Source organism: Giraffa tippelskirchi, chromosome 11 (genome assembly GCF_054371585.1).
Source record: "Giraffa tippelskirchi isolate mGirTip1 chromosome 11, T2T-mGirTip1v1.2.pri, whole genome shotgun sequence".
Classification (NCBI taxonomy): domain Eukaryota; kingdom Metazoa; phylum Chordata; class Mammalia; order Artiodactyla; family Giraffidae; genus Giraffa; species Giraffa tippelskirchi.
The window spans coordinates 76,156,346-76,177,620 of NC_137285.1; the positions used below are offsets into that span (position 1 = coordinate 76,156,346).

Consider the following 21,275-nt stretch of genomic DNA (forward strand, 5'->3'; position numbering starts at 1 on the left):
CGGGCTTTGGCAAGAGAACCCGAGGCAGAGGAAGAGTCACCGCCTCGGCAGGGAGAGCCTGCCCTGGCTCCCGCGCAACACCCAGACGCCCACGATGACTCACCCAGCCCTGCAGGGAGAAAGAGCCCCCGCTCTGGACAGAGACCCAGAGCCCTTACCGGAAACACCACGTCCAGGGGAGCGGTCGGCTCTGCAGCCTCCATCCCTGTCTGCTCACCGTGGATGCCGGCAACTCGGTCTGCCCCCAGGGGACATGGAGTTCCTTTCCCCTGAACTGCTTTGCATGTGGTTTGTTTCCACCTTTCTGGTGATGTTTTATTTTTTGTATGGTTTCCTGTATTTTTGTTGGTTAAGTTGGGATTAGTAAACTGTTTCATCATTGTTGCAATCTGGGAACACTGTTGTGTAACTCTGGTGATACTGTGTTACCATCACCACTTTGTAGTTTCAGACCTGTTCCATCTTTATGCCCCACCCCCCAACAAAGCCTGGATTCAAGGCAAGCACGCCCTGTTCATCCCTCCCCCCGATCCTGAACACAATTTCATCTTTTCTTTCTGCATTCCTTCCTATATTCTTGGTGTCCCCAATCAGTGACTCTCAGCGAAATGACTGAAGGAGTGTTTTTCGGACTCTCCACCTACTGTAAGACTCCATTGGAGAGTTCTCATTTTTATGTCATTTGAACTAGCCTTTGATAGCTGAAAGGACGGTGTACGTCCTTTCAAGATACCATGTGCCAAACGAAGCCCTTTTGGCAACTGCCATCATTATCTCCAGGCAGGCATTGCTGTTTGAAGGGTGACATCTCAGCCAGAAGGCAGAGGCTGAGCTCCTCTTGTTGCACCAGCTCCCAAAAGAAGCCAAGAAAGGGAGCTGGAACAACAAACCACCCCCATGCCCAGGAAAGCGTTCTTCATGACAGAAGGCTAGAAAATGACCCAACATCCTTGTGGCCCAGAACCACTCTAGAAAATCACTGTTCCATAAAAAAGAGAAACACATGGGAAGTTCCAAGGAGAGGCAATGCCCATGGCCAGTGTACTTGAGAGACGGCCTGACCGCTCCGGGGAAGACACGCACCGACGGAACCCCTTGGGAAACAGCAGTGATAGTCCTCACCGTCGTAAGGGTTTCCTCTGGGGACAACCTGCCCTGGGCACCACACGAGGGAGCAGACCGGCTTCTCTTCCTCTGCCCCCACACCATTCACTCATGAAGGCAGCTCAGGTGTTCTCATGCCCTGCCTGCCTGCCTGCCTGGCTCATCCGTGAGCTGTGACCACCTCCAGGGTAGGACTCCACCTTTTCCTCTCTGTGTACCGTGAATCTGCACACAGTGGGCTTTCAGAACCTTAGGAGACTTGAGCCATTCCCACTCGAGCCAGAACCCTCCCCAGGAAGGAAAACAGCTGTGGAGTCATTTTGGCCCCAGCACTGGTTCCGAAAGCCTGGCGGCTCCTACAGCCTCTACGGTGTGAAGAGGGAGGTCCCTTTTGACAGAGCTTTCCGGCTCTCAGATCTAAGCTGTTGTTTCACTGTCAGCTGTGTCTCTTCCGTTGCAGCCCGGTGGGCCACGCTGCTCCAAAGGAGCTCACAAGCTGAGTTTCAAGGGAGGACAGGGATGGCTACAACGTGCTGCAAACTGAGTGAGGGTCCCCACAATCCTCAGCAAAGGTCTGTGGTGTGCAAGTGGGGAGTAGAGGGCCCCCAAGTTCCAAAGGAAGGGAGGTAGTCGGGAGCTAAAGCCCTTGGCTGCTGTGGTAGCAGCTGCAGATGGCAGCCCGTCCACAGTGCACTTCAAATGAGGTCATATGAGCGGGACTCTGGAAATGGCTCCGAAATCGAGAGAAAGGGGTCAGGGTATGTGGGAATCCGGCGGGGGTGGGGGGTGGATGAAGGAAGGTGTCCCTCCTCTCTCCAGTGCAATTTGGTTTGGTGAGTCTCAAAGCTACCAGATGGCACTTCCCAAGTCAGGCCCCCGCAGGAATCAGGGTGGGCTGCCTGCCTCGGGCCCTGCCACAGGGACAAGCCACACCAGTGGCCTCCCTGAGCTCCAATGGCCGGATCTGGGGGGTTCTGTCTGGTTGCACACCTCCTTGCTGTGGCCAAGTTCCCCCCTTCTCTGAGCACCAGCTTCATCCTCTCGAATGAGGACATCGATTGCTACCTTGGCACGTTACTCTCTTCATCCTGTGAAGACTCATTAGGCTTATCCTACAATTACTAGCTGGCCCGAAGAGATATCTCCTGAATCCAGCTTAAGCTGGAGTCTCCCAGGCTCATCTGGCATGTCTTCCCTGAAGTCTGCCAAAACCCACACCCTTGCATTTCCAGGGACTCCCCTTAGCCAGCTGGGCAGAAAACCCAGCATGCTTCAAACAAGCTGACAGACAAGCGGGAGAGGACTCACGGGCAGACGGCTTCCCTCAGGTCTCGGGGGGAGCTCTGGGACCACAGCAGCAACGGGCCATCCCAGCCCCTGAGCTCAGCAGCGCCCTCATTCTCAGGCCGGCGGCTCTGCCCTGAGGGGAGCAGGAACGTCACCAACTGCCGCAGGCGGACCTCAAGCCCCTCCCACTGCTGGAGCCTGACCTCCCCCGGCCCCACCCCTTCCCCTACCCCAGCAGGACGAGAGCTCGTCTTCCCCTGGCTTCCAACGTGAGGCCCGGCCCTGGGCCCCGATTGGGCACTGCCCCAGCCCGGAGCCAATCACAGTGGCCAGGGAGGTGGAACGCACCGATTGGCCAGGGCCAGGTCATGTGACCATACTCCCCAGGAAACTCAAAGATAACCAAGGTTCTCTAAGAAACCAATGAACAAAATTATCCAGTAAAGGCAAACCTTAATTTTTAATGAGGACAATGTCACAGAAAAAAAAAAAATGCTCCACAATAAACTGCTCAAGGAAGCTACTAAATAAACTTTCAGAAAAGTTTAGTAGTTTTTTTTTTTTTTTTTAAATAGGGTGACGGAGAGCTATACCTTTCCCATCTATGTGAATTTAGGTTTAAACTAGATTTCCCTTGGCTATTATATAAGACAAAAAAACCCACATCACCCACTTTCACTCCCCCCCACCCCCAAAATGTGTTTTAATCTATTGAATTTTTGTGTCCTCAGTTGTGTCTGATTCACGGCAACTCACCAACTCTACACAGCCAGGCTCTTCCGTCCATGGAATTCAGGGCAATTTTTTCTGTCCCAGTAAATGCCCACCCTGGGTGATCCAAAGGCAAGGGCTCCGAGGCTCCTGAGAGACTAACTCCTTTCAGCTGAGCACAGAGCTGGCTCCTCACTGGGATGCCTGTGGCCTGGGGCTCCCAGAGGGGAGAGCAGCACTCGCCCCACCGTGTGGTCACTGCTGGAAATGCAGGCTGCTCCTCACTCCCCCTTGACAGTGTCCCTGAGGGCAGAACAGTGTGAATCGAATCAAGGTGGAAATGCAAACTCCAATGCAACCAACCTTCCCACAAGGTCTCCAAAACCACTCAGGAACAGGGAATTGGAAACTGCAGGGGATGACATGAATGGAGATGGAGACTTGACACCTTACACCGAGTTCACTTCCAGTTATCCCTAGACAAACTTTCCATGAAAACTTGTCACAAATCTAGAAGAACAATGAGCAGAAACCGGACACGTGCTTTGAGTCTTCACACACAAAACTAAAAGGCAGTCCACAAAAAAACCCAGAGAATACAGTGGACTTTGCAAAATCAAAGATATCTACTGTGGGAAAACCTCATGACAAAAGCAAAAGACAGGTCATACATCGCGAGACGAATGAGTGGAAACACAAAGCTTATCAAGGATGTGTCTCCAAACAGACAAAGAACGCCAACACAACAAGCCTGTGAAAACTAGGGAAAGGTCTGAAGGGACACCAGACGGAGGAAGACACACACAGAGTATCCCGGATGATGTCCAGCACTGAGGGCCTGAAGAAACAACAGTCTAGTTGCACCCCCTCAGGCCTGTGTGACCGTGGATGAGGCCTCTGTTTCCCGGTGGCTCTGAGACATGGACAGGGAGGAAGGGGAAGAGAAGTCACTTGCATTTCTAATACTCACAGCAAAGTCTTCCAATGAGAAGGGAATTATCACACCCACTGCCAATGCCATTCACTGAAGTGATACCCACGAGTCCATCTACCCCAGAAGGGAAGGATGGACCTGTTCTCACAAAACGGCGAGAGATGGAAGGAGGAAGATCAAGCCCACACCAATCACTGGAAAGAGAAGCTGTGCTCAGGGCTTGAAAGAATTCCTATTGGGAAAATCATGTCACAGCCCCACATGGCAATCCACAGCTTCCATGCTATTCCTCCCAAAATGCCAATGCATTTTCGCACCGAACAAAGAATTGCAAAAGGGGTATGGAAACAGAAAAGAGCCTACATTGTCAATACAATCCGACGAAAAAGCCCCGATACGGACATCCAAGGTTGTGTGAAAGGAAATTAGACGACCAAACTAGGATCCTCAGGAGAGTATCGGAGAAGGCAATGGCGACCCACTCCAGTACTCTTGCCTGGAAAATGTCCTGGACGGAGGAGCCTGGTAGGCTGCAGGCCACGGGGTCATGCAGAGTCAGACACGACTGAAGTGACTTAGCCGCAGCAGCAGCAGCAGGACAGTATGCTATTGGGAATACAACAACACACACAGATCCAGATCGATGGAATAAAGTTGAGGGTCCAGAAACAAACCCCAGCATCCATGGTCAACTCATCTCTGACACAGACGGGGAGAATATCCAAATGGGAACAAGAAAGCCTCTTCAATCAATGTCCATGGGAAAACCAGACAGCTACATCTGAAGAACGCTATTGGTTTTGATCTCATACCACCTCAATATCGGGGAAAAACCTCACCCTAAAGACTGAGGTCATGAGATAGCTAGAAAGAAGCGTAGGTCAAAGGCTCCTTAACATCAGAGTCTCCTTGCCATTTGCTGGGCGGAGGTCGAAATGGGTCTCTTCAAGTAAGGGAAAGAGGTAAACGAAGTACACCACTGGGTTTCCATCCAATGGAACCTCTTCACAACAGAGAGGCTAAGCATTCACAAATGCAAAAGATAGGAAACGGAACACGAGAGACATCTGAGAAGGGGTTCATATGGAAAGAGACGAAGAATGCACAGCACTCAGATTCCAAGAAACACCACCACCACCCTTGACCCTTCCCCCATGACCAACTCTGACCTAAAGCCTTTCTCTCCCTCTAACCTATCCCTAAAACATAACCCTCATCTAATCATATACATGTGCATCCCTAGCATCCATCCATCCATCCACACACGAGAGAGAAAGAGGAAGACACAGACGGAATTGAGAAAGGAAAAGAGAGGGACACAGCCAGAGAGAGACACGGAACCAAAGAGAGGAAAGGAGTCGATGGTCCAGACTTTTCCTCAATCTGTCTCGAAGGTAGAAGCAATGACAGCGCCCTTCCACCCCAGAAGGGGGAAAAGGACGGAAGGTTTGGAGAGGAAAAGACAAGAACGCAGGGAGCCATTAGAAGCTCAGCCACCCGCAGAAGCCGAGCTGGGACCCTTGAACAGAATCTCAATGGAAACAGAGGACCAGAAAGTTGGCTACTCTTTTCTATAAGAGAGGGAGACCTTCGAGTCTTCCTTTCGGTCCTCCAACTTGGATGCGGGGTCTCAAAACAGTCAGGAGGGGGAGTGCCTTTTCCTGGGTTCCACGGCGCATCCAGGCCTCGTTCTGCCCCATTCTGTGCTGTGTCAGCCCTGGATGGAATCTTTCTTTCTGAAGTCTCAGCGCACGAGCTCCACGTGATATCGGCCCCAGGTGGAAAGGCATGGAGCTGCTCGTAGGCCGACAGACCTAGGAAGCAGATGGGAGAATGACCCCCACTCTGCAGATGGAGAGACTGGGGCAACCCTGAGGGGCATATGCTTGTCCAGGGCCACACCACTTATGAGAAGAAGGAGCCTGGTCTGAGAGCAGCATGGTCCTCGGAGCTCAGGCCCTGGCTGAACCCAGGCCTCCCCAGGGCTGTGGGCTGGGCCGTGTGGGTGTCATTGTGCCTGCACATGGCCTAAGGGGGGTGGTCGAGCAGTCAGAAACCCAGAGATTCCCTTGGGAAGTTTTGAGGAAGGGACCTCAGCACGAACCCCAGGAAATGATGTCACCTGCCGGCAACAGAACCCAACAGAACCCGCAATCCGGGTATCCAGGCCTCCAGAGCGGAGAGGAGCCCCCAGCCAGATCACTTGCTGCCAAGATGTTCTGCTGTTTGCCCCTGCCCAGAGGCCGGGGCCTCAGGAGAGCTCACAGGCAGTGTGCGTGGGCACCCTGTCGACGTTGGCTCAGGACACCCCCGAGAGGCCTCTGGCCCTTTGCCCGGAGAAACAGAAAGGTAACACGGGGAGCCCCAGGCCGGGCCAGGCCACCTCTCCCATGCCACCCGGAAACACCGGGTCCTTTGCCTGTGTGTGGGGATGCGGGTTTCTCGGGCTGTGTCTCCCTCAAGGAAGCCCAGGCGGATGTGGGGTCAGAAGCCTGTGGACAAGTTGTGTCCACACCCCAGGGGAGAGCAGGCTGGGCGGGATGGGGAGAGTGTGGGCAGCGCCGACCGGCCAGGCTGACCTCACACCCTCAGATGGGTCTCTTTCCTCCCGGGTGGGGATCTGAGCAGACACACGTCTCTGACCCTTCTGGGAAGAGAAGTTCGAGCAGGCAGAAGCAGCGGCTCCACTGGCCAGGCCCAGCTCGGAAAACTCCCAGCATGGCTGGCTGACGGTCACTGTCGTTGCAGAGCTTCCCACGTGATGAGGCCGAGGACGGGGACACCCCATCCAGCTCCCAGAGGGAGGGGTCGGAGCACCACCCGCCCGCCCGTGAGGCCCAGTGCAGGCTCCAGGTCAGCGTGCCCACGGAGGCATCAGCCCCACCGGGGGAGACGCGGAGGTGGGGAAGGCCTGCTGCCGAGACACCGCCCAGGATACAGCCGGCGGCCCAGTCTGAGGCTGCCACGGAGCTCAGCACACCCGGCTCCGACCCAGAGTCCAGAGAACCCCGGCCTCTGAGGCACCAGGAGGACCTGGAGCCCAGCACGCCAGAGCACAGAGGTGAGGACGCTGGGGCTGGTGCACGGGAGTGTGTGGGGAGGGGTGCTGAGCTACACAGGGACGAGTCCTCGAAAGCTGCTGCTGGGCCTGCAGCAAGCGCTGGCCTCACACCCCCCGCCCCCCATCTTGCACACTTCAGTCCCAAAAGACATCTGACGCTGGGTATTCTTTGGGAACCTCTTGGAAGGTTTCTGTCCCGGGGTACGCACATGCCAAGGCTGGCCTGTGGGCAAACTTTGCTTCTCCCCCAGCTCTAGCACTGGCCTCCAACTGGAACCAGGCTCCACTTCCCAGACCTGTCCCTAAAGAGGTGGTGGCTCCAGGTGCAGGACCCAGGGATCCACCGAGGGCAGATGGAGAAGCGAGACTTGCCCTCGCAGAGACACCAGGCCAGCTGGGTACTGGCCAGCACACCGGGCAGATCGGATCTCCGTGCCTGCAGGACCCCCAGCCCCAGGCACTGATGTCCCACCCCCTCAGCGAGAACCTCCACCTCCACGTGCACCTCTACCTGCTCGGGCTTTGGCAAGAGAACCCGAGGCAGAGGAAGAGTCACCGCCTCGGCAGGGAGAGCCTGCCCTGGCTCCCGCGCAACACCCAGACGCCCACGATGACTCACCCAGCCCTGCAGGGAGAAAGAGCCCCCGCTCTGGACAGAGACCCAGAGCCCTTACCGGAAACACCACGTCCAGGGGAGCGGTCGGCTCTGCAGCCTCCATCCCTGTCTGCTCACCGTGGATGCCGGCAACTCGGTCTGCCCCCAGGGGACATGGAGTTCCTTTCCCCTGAACTGCTTTGCATGTGGTTTGTTTCCACCTTTCTGGTGATGTTTTATTTTTTGTATGGTTTCCTGTATTTTTGTTGGTTAAGTTGGGATTAGTAAACTGTTTCATCATTGTTGCAATCTGGGAACACTGTTGTGTAACTCTGGTGATACTGTGTTACCATCACCACTTTGTAGTTTCAGACCCGTTCCATCTTTATGCCCCACCCCCCAACAAAGCCTGGATTCAAGGCAAGCACGCCCTGTTCATCCCTCCCCCCGATCCTGAACACAATTTCATCTTTTCTTTCTGCATTCCTTCCTATATTCTTGGTGTCCCCAATCAGTGACTCTCAGCGAAATGACTGAAGGAGTGTTTTTCGGACTCTCCACCTACTGTAAGACTCCATTGGAGAGTTCTCATTTTTATGTCATTTGAACTAGCCTTTGATAGCTGAAAGGACGGTGTACGTCCTTTCAAGATACCATGTGCCAAACGAAGCCCTTTTGGCAACTGCCATCATTATCTCCAGGCAGGCATTGCTGTTTGAAGGGTGACATCTCAGCCAGAAGGCAGAGGCTGAGCTCCTCTTGTTGCACCAGCTCCCAAAAGAAGCCAAGAAAGGGAGCTGGAACAACAAACCACCCCCATGCCCAGGAAAGCGTTCTTCATGACAGAAGGCTAGAAAATGACCCAACATCCTTGTGGCCCAGAACCACTCTAGAAAATCACTGTTCCATAAAAAAGAGAAACACATGGGAAGTTCCAAGGAGAGGCAATGCCCATGGCCAGTGTACTTGAGAGACGGCCTGACCGCTCCGGGGAAGACACGCACCGACGGAACCCCTTGGGAAACAGCAGTGATAGTCCTCACCGTCGTAAGGGTTTCCTCTGGGGACAACCTGCCCTGGGCACCACACGAGGGAGCAGACCGGCTTCTCTTCCTCTGCCCCCACACCATTCACTCATGAAGGCAGCTCAGGTGTTCTCATGCCCTGCCTGCCTGCCTGCCTGGCTCATCCGTGAGCTGTGACCACCTCCAGGCTAGGACTCCACCTTTTCCTCTCTGTGTACCGTGAATCTGCACACAGTGGGCTTTCAGAACCTTAGGAGACTTGAGCCATTCCCACTCGAGCCAGAACCCTCCCCAGGAAGGAAAACAGCTGTGGAGTCATTTTGGCCCCAGCACTGGTTCCGAAAGCCTGGCGGCTCCTACAGCCTCTACGGTGTGAAGAGGGAGGTCCCTTTTGACAGAGCTTTCCGGCTCTCAGATCTAAGCTGTTGTTTCACTGTCAGCTGTGTCTCTTCCGTTGCAGCCAGGTGGGCCACGCTGCTCCAAAGGAGCTCACAAGCTGAGTTTCAAGGGAGGACAGGGATGGCTACAACGTGCTGCAAACTGAGTGAGGGTCCCCACAATCCTCAGCAAAGGTCTGTGGTGTGCAAGTGGGGAGTAGAGGGCCCCCAAGTTCCAAAGGAAGGGAGGTAGTCGGGAGCTAAAGCCCTTGGCTGCTGTGGTAGCAGCTGCAGATGGCAGCCCGTCCACAGTGCACTTCAAATGAGGTCATATGAGCGGGACTCTGGAAATGGCTCCGAAATCGAGAGAAAGGGGTCAGGGTATGTGGGAATCCGGCGGGGGTGGGGGGTGGATGAAGGAAGGTGTCCCTCCTCTCTCCAGTGCAATTTGGTTTGGTGAGTCTCAAAGCTACCAGATGGCACTTCCCAAGTCAGGCCCCCGCAGGAATCAGGGTGGGCTGCCTGCCTCGGGCCCTGCCACAGGGACAAGCCACACCAGTGGCCTCCCTGAGCTCCAATGGCCGGATCTGGGGGGTTCTGTCTGGTTGCACACCTCCTTGCTGTGGCCAAGTTCCCCCCTTCTCTGAGCACCAGCTTCATCCTCTCGAATGAGGACATCGATTGCTACCTTGGCACGTTACTCTCTTCATCCTGTGAAGACTCATTAGGCTTATCCTACAATTACTAGCTGGCCCGAAGAGATATCTCCTGAATCCAGCTTAAGCTGGAGTCTCCCAGGCTCATCTGGCATGTCTTCCCTGAAGTCTGCCAAAACCCACACCCTTGCATTTCCAGGGACTCCCCTTAGCCAGCTGGGCAGAAAACCCAGCATGCTTCAAACAAGCTGACAGACAAGCGGGAGAGGACTCACGGGCAGACGGCTTCCCTCAGGTCTCGGGTGGAGCTCTGGGACCACAGCAGCAACGGGCCATCCCAGCCCCTGGGCTCAGCAGCGCCCTCATTCTCAGGCCGGCGGCTCTGCCCTGAGGGGAGCAGGAACGTCACCAACTGCCGCAGGCGGACCTCAAGCCCCTCCCACTGCTGGAGCCTGACCTCCCCCGGCCCCACCCCTTCCCCTACCCCAGCAGGACGAGAGCTCGTCTTCCCCTGGCTTCCAACGTGAGGCCCGGCCCTGGGCCCCGATTGGGCACTGCCCCAGCCCGGAGCCAATCACAGTGGCCAGGGAGGTGGAACGCACCGATTGGCCAGGGCCAGGTCATGTGACCATACTCCCCAGGAAACTCAAAGATTACCAAGGTTCTCTAAGAAACCAATGAACAAAATTATCCACTAAAGGCAAACCATAATTTTTAATGAGGCCAATGTCACAGAAAAAAAAATGCTCCACAATAAACTGCTCAAGGAAGCTACTAAATAAACTTTCAGAAAAGTTTAGTAGTTTTTTTTTTTTTTTAAATAGGGTGACGGAGAGCTATACCTTTCCCATCTATGTGAATTTAGGTTTAAACTAGATTTCCCTTGGCTATTATATAAGACAAAAAAACCCACATCACCCACTTTCACTCCCCCCCACCCCCAAAATGTGTTTTAATCTATTGAATTTTTGTGTCCTCAGTTGTGTCTGATTCACGGCAACTCACCAACTCTACACAGCCAGGCTCTTCCGTCCATGGAATTCAGGGCAATTTTTTCTGTCCCAGTAAATGCCCACCCTGGGTGATCCAAAGGCAAGGGCTCCGAGGCTCCTGAGAGACTAACTCCTTTCAGCTGAGCACAGAGCTGGCTCCTCACTGGGATGCCTGTGGCCTGGGGCTCCCAGAGGGGAGAGCAGCACTCGCCCCACCGTGTGGTCACTGCTGGAAGTGCAGGCTGCTCCTCACTCCCCCTTGACAGTGTCCCTGAGGGCAGAACAGTGTGAATCGAATCAAGGTGGAAATGCAAACTCCAGTGCAACCAACCTTCCACAAGATCTCCAAAACCACTCAGGAACAGGGAATTGGAAACTGCAGGGGATGACATGAATGGAGATGGAGACTTGACACCTTACACCGAGTTCACTTCCAGTTATCCCTAGACAAACTTTCCATGAAAACTTGTCACAAATCTAGAAGAACAATGAGCAGAAACCGGACACGTGCTTTGAGTCTTCACACACAAAACTAAAAGGCAGTCCACAAAAAAAACCCAGAGAATACAGTGGACTTTGCAAAATCAAAGATATCTACTGTGGGAAAGACCTCATTACAAAAGCAAAAGACAGGTCATACATCGCGAGACGAATGAGTGGAAACACAAAGCTTATCAAGGATGTGTCTCCAAACAGACAAAGAACGCCAACACAACAAGCCTGTGAAAACTAGGGAAAGGTCTGAAGGGACACCAGACGGAGGAAGACACACACAGAGTATCCCGGATGATGTCCAGCACTGAGGGCCTGAAGAAACAACAGTCTAGTTGCACCCCCTCAGGCCTGTGTGACCGTGGATGAGGCCTCTGTTTCCCGGTGGCTCTGAGACATGGACAGGGAGGAAGGGGAAGAGAAGTCACTTGCATTTCTAATACTCACAGCAAAGTCTTCCAATGAGAAGGGAATTATCACCCCCACTGACAATGCCATTCACTGAAGTGATACCCACGAGTCCATCTACCCCAGAAGGGAAGGATGGACCTGTTCTCACAAAACGGCGAGAGATGGAAGGAGGAAGATCAAGCCCACACCAATCACTGGAAAGAGAAGCTGTGCTCAGGGCTTGAAAGAATTCCTATAGGGAAAATCATGTCACAGCCCCACATGGCAATCCACAGCTTCCATGCTATTCCTCCCAAAATGCCAATGCATTTTCGCACCGAACAAAGAATTGCAAAAGGGGTACGGAAACAGAAAAGAGCCTACATTGTCAATACAATCCGACGAAAAAGCCCCGATACGGACATCCAAGGTTGTGTGAAAGGAAATTAGACGACCAAACTAGGATCCTCAGGAGAGTATCGGAGGAGGCAATGGCGACCCACTCCAGTACTCTTGCCTGGAAAATGTCCTGGACGGAGGAGCCTGGTAGGCTGCAGGCCACGGGGTCATGCAGAGTCAGACACGACTGAAGTGACTTAGCCGCAGCAGCAGCAGCAGGACAGTATGCTATTGGGAATACAACAACACACACAGATCCAGATCGATGGAATAAAGTTGAGGGTCCAGAAACAAACCCCAGCATCCATGGTCAACTCATCTCTGACACAGACGGGGAGAATATCCAAATGGGAACAAGAAAGCCTCTTCAATCAATGTCCATGGGAAAACCAGACAGCTACATCTGAAGAACGCTATTGGTTTTGATCTCATACCACCTCAATATCGGGGAAAAACCTCACCCTAAAGACTGATGTCATGAGATAGCTAGAAAGAAGCGTAGGTCAAAGGCTCCTTAACATCAGAGTCTCCTTGCCATTTGCTGGGCGGAGGTCGAAATGGGTCTCTTCAAGTAAGGGAAAGAGGTAAACGAAGTACACCACTGGGTTTCCATCCAATGGAACCTCTTCACAACAGAGAGGCTAAGCATTCACAAATGCAAAAGATAGGAAACGGAACACGAGAGACATCTGAGAAGGGGTTCATATGGAAAGAGACGAAGAATGCACAGCACTCAGATTCCAAGAAACACCACCACCACCCTTGACCCTTCCCCCATGACCAACTCTGACCTAAAGCCTTTCTCTCCCTCTAACCTATCCCTAAAACATAACCCTCATCTAATCATATACATGTGCATCCCTAGCATCCATCCATCCATCCACACACGAGAGAGAAAGAGGAAGACACAGACGGAATTGAGAAAGGAAAAGAGAGGGACACAGCCAGAGAGAGACACGGAACCAAAGAGAGGAAAGGAGTCGATGGTCCAGACTTTTCCTCAATCTGTCTCGAAGGTAGAAGCAATGACAGCGCCCTTCCACCCCAGAAGGGGGAAAAGGACGGAAGGTTTGGAGAGGAAAAGACAAGAACGCAGGGAGCCATTAGAAGCTCAGCCACCCGCAGAAGCCGAGCTGGGACCCTTGAACAGAATCTCAATGGAAACAGAGGACCAGAAAGTTGGCTACTCTTTTCTATAAGAGAGGGAGACCTTCGAGTCTTCCTTTCGGTCCTCCAACTTGGATGCGGGGTCTCAAAACAGTCAGGAGGGGGAGTGCCTTTTCCTGGGTTCCACGGCGCATCCAGGCCTCGTTCTGCCCCATTCTGTGCTGTGTCAGCCCTGGATGGAATCTTTCTTTCTGAAGTCTCAGCACACGAGCTCCACGTGATATCGGCCCCAGGTGGAAAGGCATGGAGCTGCTCGTAGGCCGACAGACCTAGGAAGCAGATGGGAGAATGACCCCCACTCTGCAGATGGAGAGACTGGGGCAACCCTGAGGGGCATATGCTTGTCCAGGGCCACACCACTTATGAGAAGAAGGAGCCTGGTCTGAGAGCAGCATGGTCCTCGGAGCTCAGGCCCTGGCTGAACCCAGGCCTCCCCAGGGCTGTGGGCTGGGCCGTGTGGGTGTCATTGTGCCTGCACATGGCCTAAGGGGGGTGGTCGAGCAGTCAGAAACCCAGAGATTCCCTTGGGAAGTTTTGAGGAAGGGACCTCAGCACGAACCCCAGGAAATGATGTCACCTGCCGGCAACAGAACCCAACAGAACCCGCAATCCGGGTACCCAGGCCTCCAGAGCGGAGAGGAGCCCCCAGCCAGATCACTTGCTGCCAAGATGTTCTGCTGTTTGCCCCTGCCCAGAGGCCGGGGCCTCAGGAGAGCTCACAGGCAGTGTGCGTAGGCACCCTGTCGACGTTGGCTCAGGACACCCCCGAGAGGCCTCTGGCCCTTTGCCCGGAGAAACAGAAAGGTAACACGGGGAGCCCCAGGCCGGGCCAGGCCACCTCTCCCATGCCACCCGGAAACACCGGGTCCTTTGCCTGTGTGTGGGGATGCGGGTTTCTCGGGCTGTGTCTCCCTCAAGGAAGCCCAGGCAGATGTGGGGTCAGAAGCCTGTGGACAAGTTGTGTCCACACCCCAGGGGAGAGCAGGCTGGGCGGGATGGGGAGAGTGTGGGCAGAGCCGACCGGCCAGGCTGACCTCACACCCTCAGATGGGTCTCTTTCCTCCCGGGTGGGGATCTGAGCAGACACACGTCTCTGACCCTTCTGGGAAGAGAAGTTCGAGCAGGCAGAAGCAGCGGCTCCACTGGCCAGGCCCAGCTCGGAAAACTCCCAGCATGGCTGGCTGACGGTCACTGTCGTTGCAGAGCTTCCCACGTGATGAGGCCGAGGACGGGGACACCCCATCCAGCTCCCAGAGGGAGGGGTCGGAGCACCACCCGCCCGCCCGTGAGGCCCAGTGCAGGCTCCAGGTCAGCGTGCCCACGGAGGCATCAGCCCCACCGGGGGAGACGCGGAGGTGGGGAAGGCCTGCTGCCGAGACACCGCCCAGGATACAGCCGGCGGCCCAGTCTGAGGCTGCCACGGAGCTCAGCACACCCGGCTCCGACCCAGAGTCCAGAGAACCCCGGCCTCTGAGGCACCAGGAGGACCTGGAGCCCAGCACGCCAGAGCACAGAGGTGAGGACGCTGGGGCTGGTGCACGGGAGTGTGTGGGGAGGGGTGCTGAGCTACACAGGGACGAGTCCTCGAAAGCTGCTGCTGGGCCTGCAGCAAGCGCTGGCCTCACACCCCCCGCCCCCCATCTTGCACACTTCAGTCCCAAAAGACATCTGACGCTGGGTATTCTTTGGGAACCTCTTGGAAGGTTTCTGTCCCGGGGTACGCACATGCCAAGGCTGGCCTGTGGGCAAACTTTGCTTCTCCCCCAGCTCTAGCACTGGCCTCCAACTGGAACCAGGCTCCACTTCCCAGACCTGTCCCTAAAGAGGTGGTGGCTCCAGGTGCAGGACCCAGGGATCCACCGAGGGCAGATGGAGAAGCGAGACTTGCCCTCGCAGAGACACCAGGCCAGCTGGGTACTGGCCAGCACACCGGGCAGATCGGATCTCCGTGCCTGCAGGACCCCCAGCCCCAGGCACTGATGTCCCACCCCCTCAGCGAGAACCTCCACCTCCACGTGCACCTCTACCTGCTCGGGCTTTGGCAAGAGAACCCGAGGCAGAGGAAGAGTCACCGCCTCGGCAGGGAGAGCCTGCCCTGGCTCCCGCGCAACACCCAGACGCCCACGATGACTCACCCAGCCCTGCAGGGAGAAAGAGCCCCCGCTCTGGACAGAGACCCAGAGCCCTTACCGGAAACACCACGTCCAGGGGAGCGGTCGGCTCTGCAGCCTCCATCCCTGTCTGCTCACCGTGGATGCCGGCAACTCGGTCTGCCCCCAGGGGACATGGAGTTCCTTTCCCCTGAACTGCTTTGCATGTGGTTTGTTTCCACCTTTCTGGTGATGTTTTATTTTTTGTATGGTTTCCTGTATTTTTGTTGGTTAAGTTGGGATTAGTAAACTTTTTCATCATTGTTGCAATCTGGGAACACTGTTGTGTAACTCTGGTGATACTGTGTTACCATCACCACTTTGTAGTTTCAGACCTGTTCCATCTTTATGCCCCACCCCCCAACAAAGCCTGGATTCAAGGCAAGCACGCCCTGTTCATCCCTCCCCCCGATCCTGAACACAATTTCATCTTTTCTTTCTGCATTCCTTCCTATATTCTTGGTGTCCCCAATCAGTGACTCTCAGCGAAATGACTGAAGGAGTGTTTTTCGGACTCTCCACCTACTGTAAGACTCCATTGGAGAGTTCTCATTTTTATGTCATTTGAACTAGCCTTTGATAGCTGAAAGGACGGTGTACGTCCTTTCAAGATACCATGTGCCAAACGAAGCCCTTTTGGCAACTGCCATCATTATCTCCAGGCAGGCATTGCTGTTTGAAGGGTGACATCTCAGCCAGAAGGCAGAGGCTGAGCTCCTCTTGTTGCACCAGCTCCCAAAAGAAGCCAAGAAAGGGAGCTGGAACAACAAACCACCCCCATGCCCAGGAAAGCGTTCTTCATGACAGAAGGCTAGAAAATGACCCAACATCCTTGTGGCCCAGAACCACTCTAGAAAATCACTGTTCCATAAAAAAGAGAAACACATGGGAAGTTCCAAGGAGAGGCAATGCCCATGGCCAGTGTACTTGAGAGACGGCCTGACCGCTCCGGGGAAGACACGCACCGACGGAACCCCTTGGGAAACAGCAGTGATAGTCCTCACCGTCGTAAGGGTTTCCTCTGGGGACAACCTGCCCTGGGCACCACACGAGGGAGCAGACCGGCTTCTCTTCCTCTGCCCCCACACCATTCACTCATGAAGGCAGCTCAGGTGTTCTCATGCCCTGCCTGCCTGCCTGCCTGGCTCATCCGTGAGCTGTGACCACCTCCAGGGTAGGACTCCACCTTTTCCTCTCTGTGTACCGTGAATCTGCACACAGTGGGCTTTCAGAACCTTAGGAGACTTGAGCCATTCCCACTCGAGCCAGAACCCTCCCCAGGAAGGAAAACAGCTGTGGAGTCATTTTGGCCCCAGCACTGGTTCCGAAAGCCTGGCGGCTCCTACAGCCTCTACGGTGTGAAGAGGGAGGTCCCTTTTGACAGAGCTTTCCGGCTCTCAGATCTAAGCTGTTGTTTCACTGTCAGCTGTGTCTCTTCCGTTGCAGCCCGGTGGGCCACGCTGCTCCAAAGGAGCTCACAAGCTGAGTTTCAAGGGAGGACAGGGATGGCTACAACGTGCTGCAAACTGAGTGAGGGTCCCCACAATCCTCAGCAAAGGTCTGTGGTGTGCAAGTGGGGAGTAGAGGGCCCCCAAGTTCCAAAGGAAGGGAGGTAGTCGGGAGCTAAAGCCCTTGGCTGCTGTGGTAGCAGCTGCAGATGGCAGCCCGTCCACAGTGCACTTCAAATGAGGTCATATGAGCGGGACTCTGGAAATGGCTCCGAAATCGAGAGAAAGGGGTCAGGGTATGTGGGAATCCGGCGGGGGTGGGGGGTGGATGAAGGAAGGTGTCCCTCCTCTCTCCAGTGCAATTTGGTTTGGTGAGTCTCAAAGCTACCAGATGGCACTTCCCAAGTCAGGCCCCCGCAGGAATCAGGGTGGGCTGCCTGCCTCGGGCCCTGCCACAGGGACAAGCCACACCAGTGGCCTCCCTGAGCTCCAATGGCCGGATCTGGGGGGTTCTGTCTGGTTGCACACCTCCTTGCTGTGGCCAAGTTCCCCCCTTCTCTGAGCACCAGCTTCATCCTCTCGAATGAGGACATCGATTGCTACCTTGGCACGTTACTCTCTTCATCCTGTGAAGACTCATTAGGCTTATCCTACAATTACTAGCTGGCCCGAAGAGATATCTCCTGAATCCAGCTTAAGCTGGAGTCTCCCAGGCTCATCTGGCATGTCTTCCCTGAAGTCTGCCAAAACCCACACCCTTGCATTTCCAGGGACTCCCCTTAGCCAGCTGGGCAGAAAACCCAGCATGCTTCAAACAAGCTGACAGACAAGCGGGAGAGGACTCACGGGCAGACGGCTTCCCTCAGGTCTCGGGGGGAGCTCTGGGACCACAGCAGCAACGGGCCATCCCAGCCCCTGAGCTCAGCAGCGCCCTCATTCTCAGGCCGGCGGCTCTGCCCTGAGGGGAGCAGGAACGTCACCAACTGCCGCAGGCGGACCTCAAGCCCCTCCCACTGCTGGAGCCTGACCTCCCCCGGCCCCACCCCTTCCCCTACCCCAGCAGGACGAGAGCTCGTCTTCCCCTGGCTTCCAACGTGAGGCCCGGCCCTGGGCCCCGATTGGGCACTGCCCCAGCCCGGAGCCAATCACAGTGGCCAGGGAGGTGGAACGCACCGATTGGCCAGGGCCAGGTCATGTGACCATACTCCCCAGGAAACTCAAAGATAACCAAGGTTCTCTAAGAAACCAATGAACAAAATTATCCAGTAAAGGCAAACCTTAATTTTTAATGAGGACAATGTCACAGAAAAAAAAAAATGCTCCACAATAAACTGCTCAAGGAAGCTACTAAATAAACTTTCAGAAAAGTTTAGTAGTTTTTTTTTTTTTTTTTTAAATAGGGTGACGGAGAGCTATACCTTTCCCATCTATGTGAATTTAGGTTTAAACTAGATTTCCCTTGGCTATTATATAAGACAAAAAAACCCACATCACCCACTTTCACTCCCCCCCACCCCCAAAATGTGTTTTAATCTATTGAATTTTTGTGTCCTCAGTTGTGTCTGATTCACGGCAACTCACCAACTCTACACAGCCAGGCTCTTCCGTCCATGGAATTCAGGGCAATTTTTTCTGTCCCAGTAAATGCCCACCCTGGGTGATCCAAAGGCAAGGGCTCCGAGGCTCCTGAGAGACTAACTCCTTTCAGCTGAGCACAGAGCTGGCTCCTCACTGGGATGCCTGTGGCCTGGGGCTCCCAGAGGGGAGAGCAGCACTCGCCCCACCGTGTGGTCACTGCTGGAAATGCAGGCTGCTCCTCACTCCCCCTTGACAGTGTCCCTGAGGGCAGAACAGTGTGAATCGAATCAAGGTGGAAATGCAAACTCCAATGCAACCAACCTTCCCACAAGGTCTCCAAAACCACTCAGGAACAGGGAATTGGAAACTGCAGGGGATGACATGAATGGAGATGGAGACTTGACACCTTACACCGAGTTCACTTCCAGTTATCCCTAGACAAACTTTCCATGAAAACTTGTCACAAATCTAGAAGAACAATGAGCAGAAACCGGACACGTGCTTTGAGTCTTCACACACAAAACTAAAAGGCAGTCCACAAAAAAACCCAGAGAATACAGTGGACTTTGCAAAATCAAAGATATCTACTGTGGGAAAACCTCATGACAAAAGCAAAAGACAGGTCATACATCGCGAGACGAATGAGTGGAAACACAAAGCTTATCAAGGATGTGTCTCCAAACAGACAAAGAACGCCAACACAACAAGCCTGTGAAAACTAGGGAAAGGTCTGAAGGGACACCAGACGGAGGAAGACACACACAGAGTATCCCGGATGATGTCCAGCACTGAGGGCCTGAAGAAACAACAGTCTAGTTGCACCCCCTCAGGCCTGTGTGACCGTGGATGAGGCCTCTGTTTCCCGGTGGCTCTGAGACATGGACAGGGAGGAAGGGGAAGAGAAGTCACTTGCATTTCTAATACTCACAGCAAAGTCTTCCAATGAGAAGGGAATTATCACACCCACTGCCAATGCCATTCACTGAAGTGATACCCACGAGTCCATCTACCCCAGAAGGGAAGGATGGACCTGTTCTCACAAAACGGCGAGAGATGGAAGGAGGAAGATCAAGCCCACACCAATCACTGGAAAGAGAAGCTGTGCTCAGGGCTTGAAAGAATTCCTATTGGGAAAATCATGTCACAGCCCCACATGGCAATCCACAGCTTCCATGCTATTCCTCCCAAAATGCCAATGCATTTTCGCACCGAACAAAGAATTGCAAAAGGGGTATGGAAACAGAAAAGAGCCTACATTGTCAATACAATCCGACGAAAAAGCCCCGATACGGACATCCAAGGTTGTGTGAAAGGAAATTAGACGACCAAACTAGGATCCTCAGGAGAGTATCGGAGAAGGCAATGGCGACCCACTCCAGTACTCTTGCCTGGAAAATGTCCTGGACGGAGGAGCCTGGTAGGCTGCAGGCCACGGGGTCATGCAGAGTCAGACACGACTGAAGTGACTTAGCCGCAGCAGCAGCAGCAGGACAGTATGCTATTGGGAATACAACAACACACACAGATCCAGATCGATGGAATAAAGTTGAGGGTCCAGAAACAAACCCCAGCATCCATGGTCAACTCATCTCTGACACAGACGGGGAGAATATCCAAATGGGAACAAGAAAGCCTCTTCAATCAATGTCCATGGGAAAACCAGACAGCTACATCTGAAGAACGCTATTGGTTTTGATCTCATACCACCTCAATATCGGGGAAAAACCTCACCCTAAAGACTGATGTCATGAGATAGCTAGAAAGAAGCGTAGGTCAAAGGCTCCTTAACATCAGAGTCTCCTTGCCATTTGCTGGGCGGAGGTCGAAATGGGTCTCTTCAAGTAAGGGAAAGAGGTAAACGAAGTACACCACTGGGTTTCCATCCAATGGAACCTCTTCACAACAGAGAGGCTAAGCATTCACAAATGCAAAAGATAGGAAACGGAACACGAGAGACATCTGAGGAGGGGTTCATATGGAAAGAGATGAAGAATGCACAGCACTCCGATTCCAAGAAACACCACCACCACCCTTGACCCTTCCCCCATGACCAACTCTGACCTAAAGCCTTTCTCTCCCTCTAACCTATCCCTAAAACATAACCCTCATCTAATCATATACATGTGCATCCCTAGCATCCATCCATCCATCCACACACGAGAGAGAAAGAGGAAGACACAGACGGAATTGAGAAAGGAAAAGAGAGGGACACAGCCAGAGAGAGACACGGAACCAAAGAGAGGAAAGGAGTCGATGGTCCAGACTTTTCCTCAATCTGTCTCGAAGGTAGAAGCAATGACAGCGCCCTTCCACCCCAGAAGGGGGAAAAGGACGGAAGGTTTGGAGAGGAAAAGACAAGAACGCAGGGAGCCATTAGAAGCTCAGCCACCCGCAGAAGCCGAGCTGGGACCCTTGAACAGAATCTCAATGGAAACAGAGGACCAGAAAGTTGGCTACTCTTTTCTATAAGAGAGGGAGACCTTCGAGTCTTCCTTTCGGTCCTCCAACTTGGATGCAGGGTCTCAAAACAGTCAGGAGGGGGAGTGCCTTTTCCTGGGTTCCACGGCGCATCCAGGCCTCGTTCTGCCCCATTCTGTGCTGTGTCAGCCCTGGATGGAATCTTTCTTTCTGAAGTCTCAGCGCACGAGCTCCACGTGATATCGGCCCCAGGTGGAAAGGCATGGAGCTGCTCGTAGGCCGACAGACCTAGGAAGCAGATGGGAGAATGACCCCCACTCTGCAGATGGAGAGACTGGGGCAACCCTGAGGGGCATATGCTTGTCCAGGGCCACACCACTTATGAGAAGAAGGAGCCTGGTCTGAGAGCAGCATGGTCCTCGGAGCTCAGGCCCTGGCTGAACCCAGGCCTCCCCAGGGCTGTGGGCTGGGCCGTGTGGGTGTCATTGTGC

The 21,275-nt window shown here is 54.0% G+C and overlaps 1 protein-coding gene and 3 long non-coding RNA genes across 5 annotated transcripts; 1 reads left to right on the forward strand and 3 right to left on the reverse strand.

Moving 5' to 3' along the window:
• Positions 1-339: 339 nt before the first annotated feature.
• Positions 340-5,850, reverse strand: LOC145527642 (uncharacterized). 2 transcript variants are annotated; one of them, XR_014069813.1, is made up of 3 exons: positions 5,625-5,850; positions 3,148-3,405; positions 340-2,524 (listed from the first exon to the last, which is right to left on the reverse strand). It is a non-coding gene; the product is annotated as an uncharacterized LOC145527642 (long non-coding RNA). The 2 variants fall into 2 exon arrangements; XR_014069812.1 differs by lacking the exon at positions 5,625-5,850 and having other exon boundaries at positions 3,148-4,791.
• Positions 5,851-6,207: 357 nt separating this feature from the next.
• Positions 6,208-8,100, forward strand: LOC145527535 (uncharacterized). The gene is made up of 3 exons (XM_081545633.1): positions 6,208-6,385; positions 6,785-7,097; positions 7,349-8,100. Exons 1-3 carry the CDS (start codon positions 6,251-6,253, stop codon positions 7,975-7,977), a joined length of 1,077 nt encoding a protein of 358 aa, XP_081401759.1. The 5' UTR covers positions 6,208-6,250; the 3' UTR covers positions 7,978-8,100.
• On the reverse strand, positions 7,927-13,025 carry LOC145527619 (uncharacterized). The gene is made up of 2 exons (XR_014069783.1): positions 10,756-13,025; positions 7,927-10,137 (listed from the first exon to the last, which is right to left on the reverse strand). It is a non-coding gene; the product is annotated as an uncharacterized LOC145527619 (long non-coding RNA).
• Positions 13,026-15,561: 2,536 nt separating this feature from the next.
• On the reverse strand, positions 15,562-21,072 carry LOC145527631 (uncharacterized). The gene is made up of 3 exons (XR_014069798.1): positions 20,847-21,072; positions 18,370-18,627; positions 15,562-17,746 (listed from the first exon to the last, which is right to left on the reverse strand). It is a non-coding gene; the product is annotated as an uncharacterized LOC145527631 (long non-coding RNA).
• Positions 21,073-21,275: the final 203 nt, after the last annotated feature.

What these genes read in the sequence shown, in the direction of transcription:
- LOC145527535 (XM_081545633.1), top strand. Translation starts at nt 6,251, where the DNA reads ATGTTCTGCTGTTTGCCCCTGCCCAGAGGCCGGGGCCTCAGGAGAGCT. An exon ending in TTGCCCGGAGAAACAGAAAG is followed by an intron (nt 6,386 to 6,784) that starts GTAACACGGGGA and finishes CTGTCGTTGCAG; the next exon opens with AGCTTCCCACGTGATGAGGC. An exon ending in CAGCACGCCAGAGCACAGAG is followed by an intron (nt 7,098 to 7,348) that starts GTGAGGACGCTG and finishes CTTCTCCCCCAG; the next exon opens with CTCTAGCACTGGCCTCCAAC.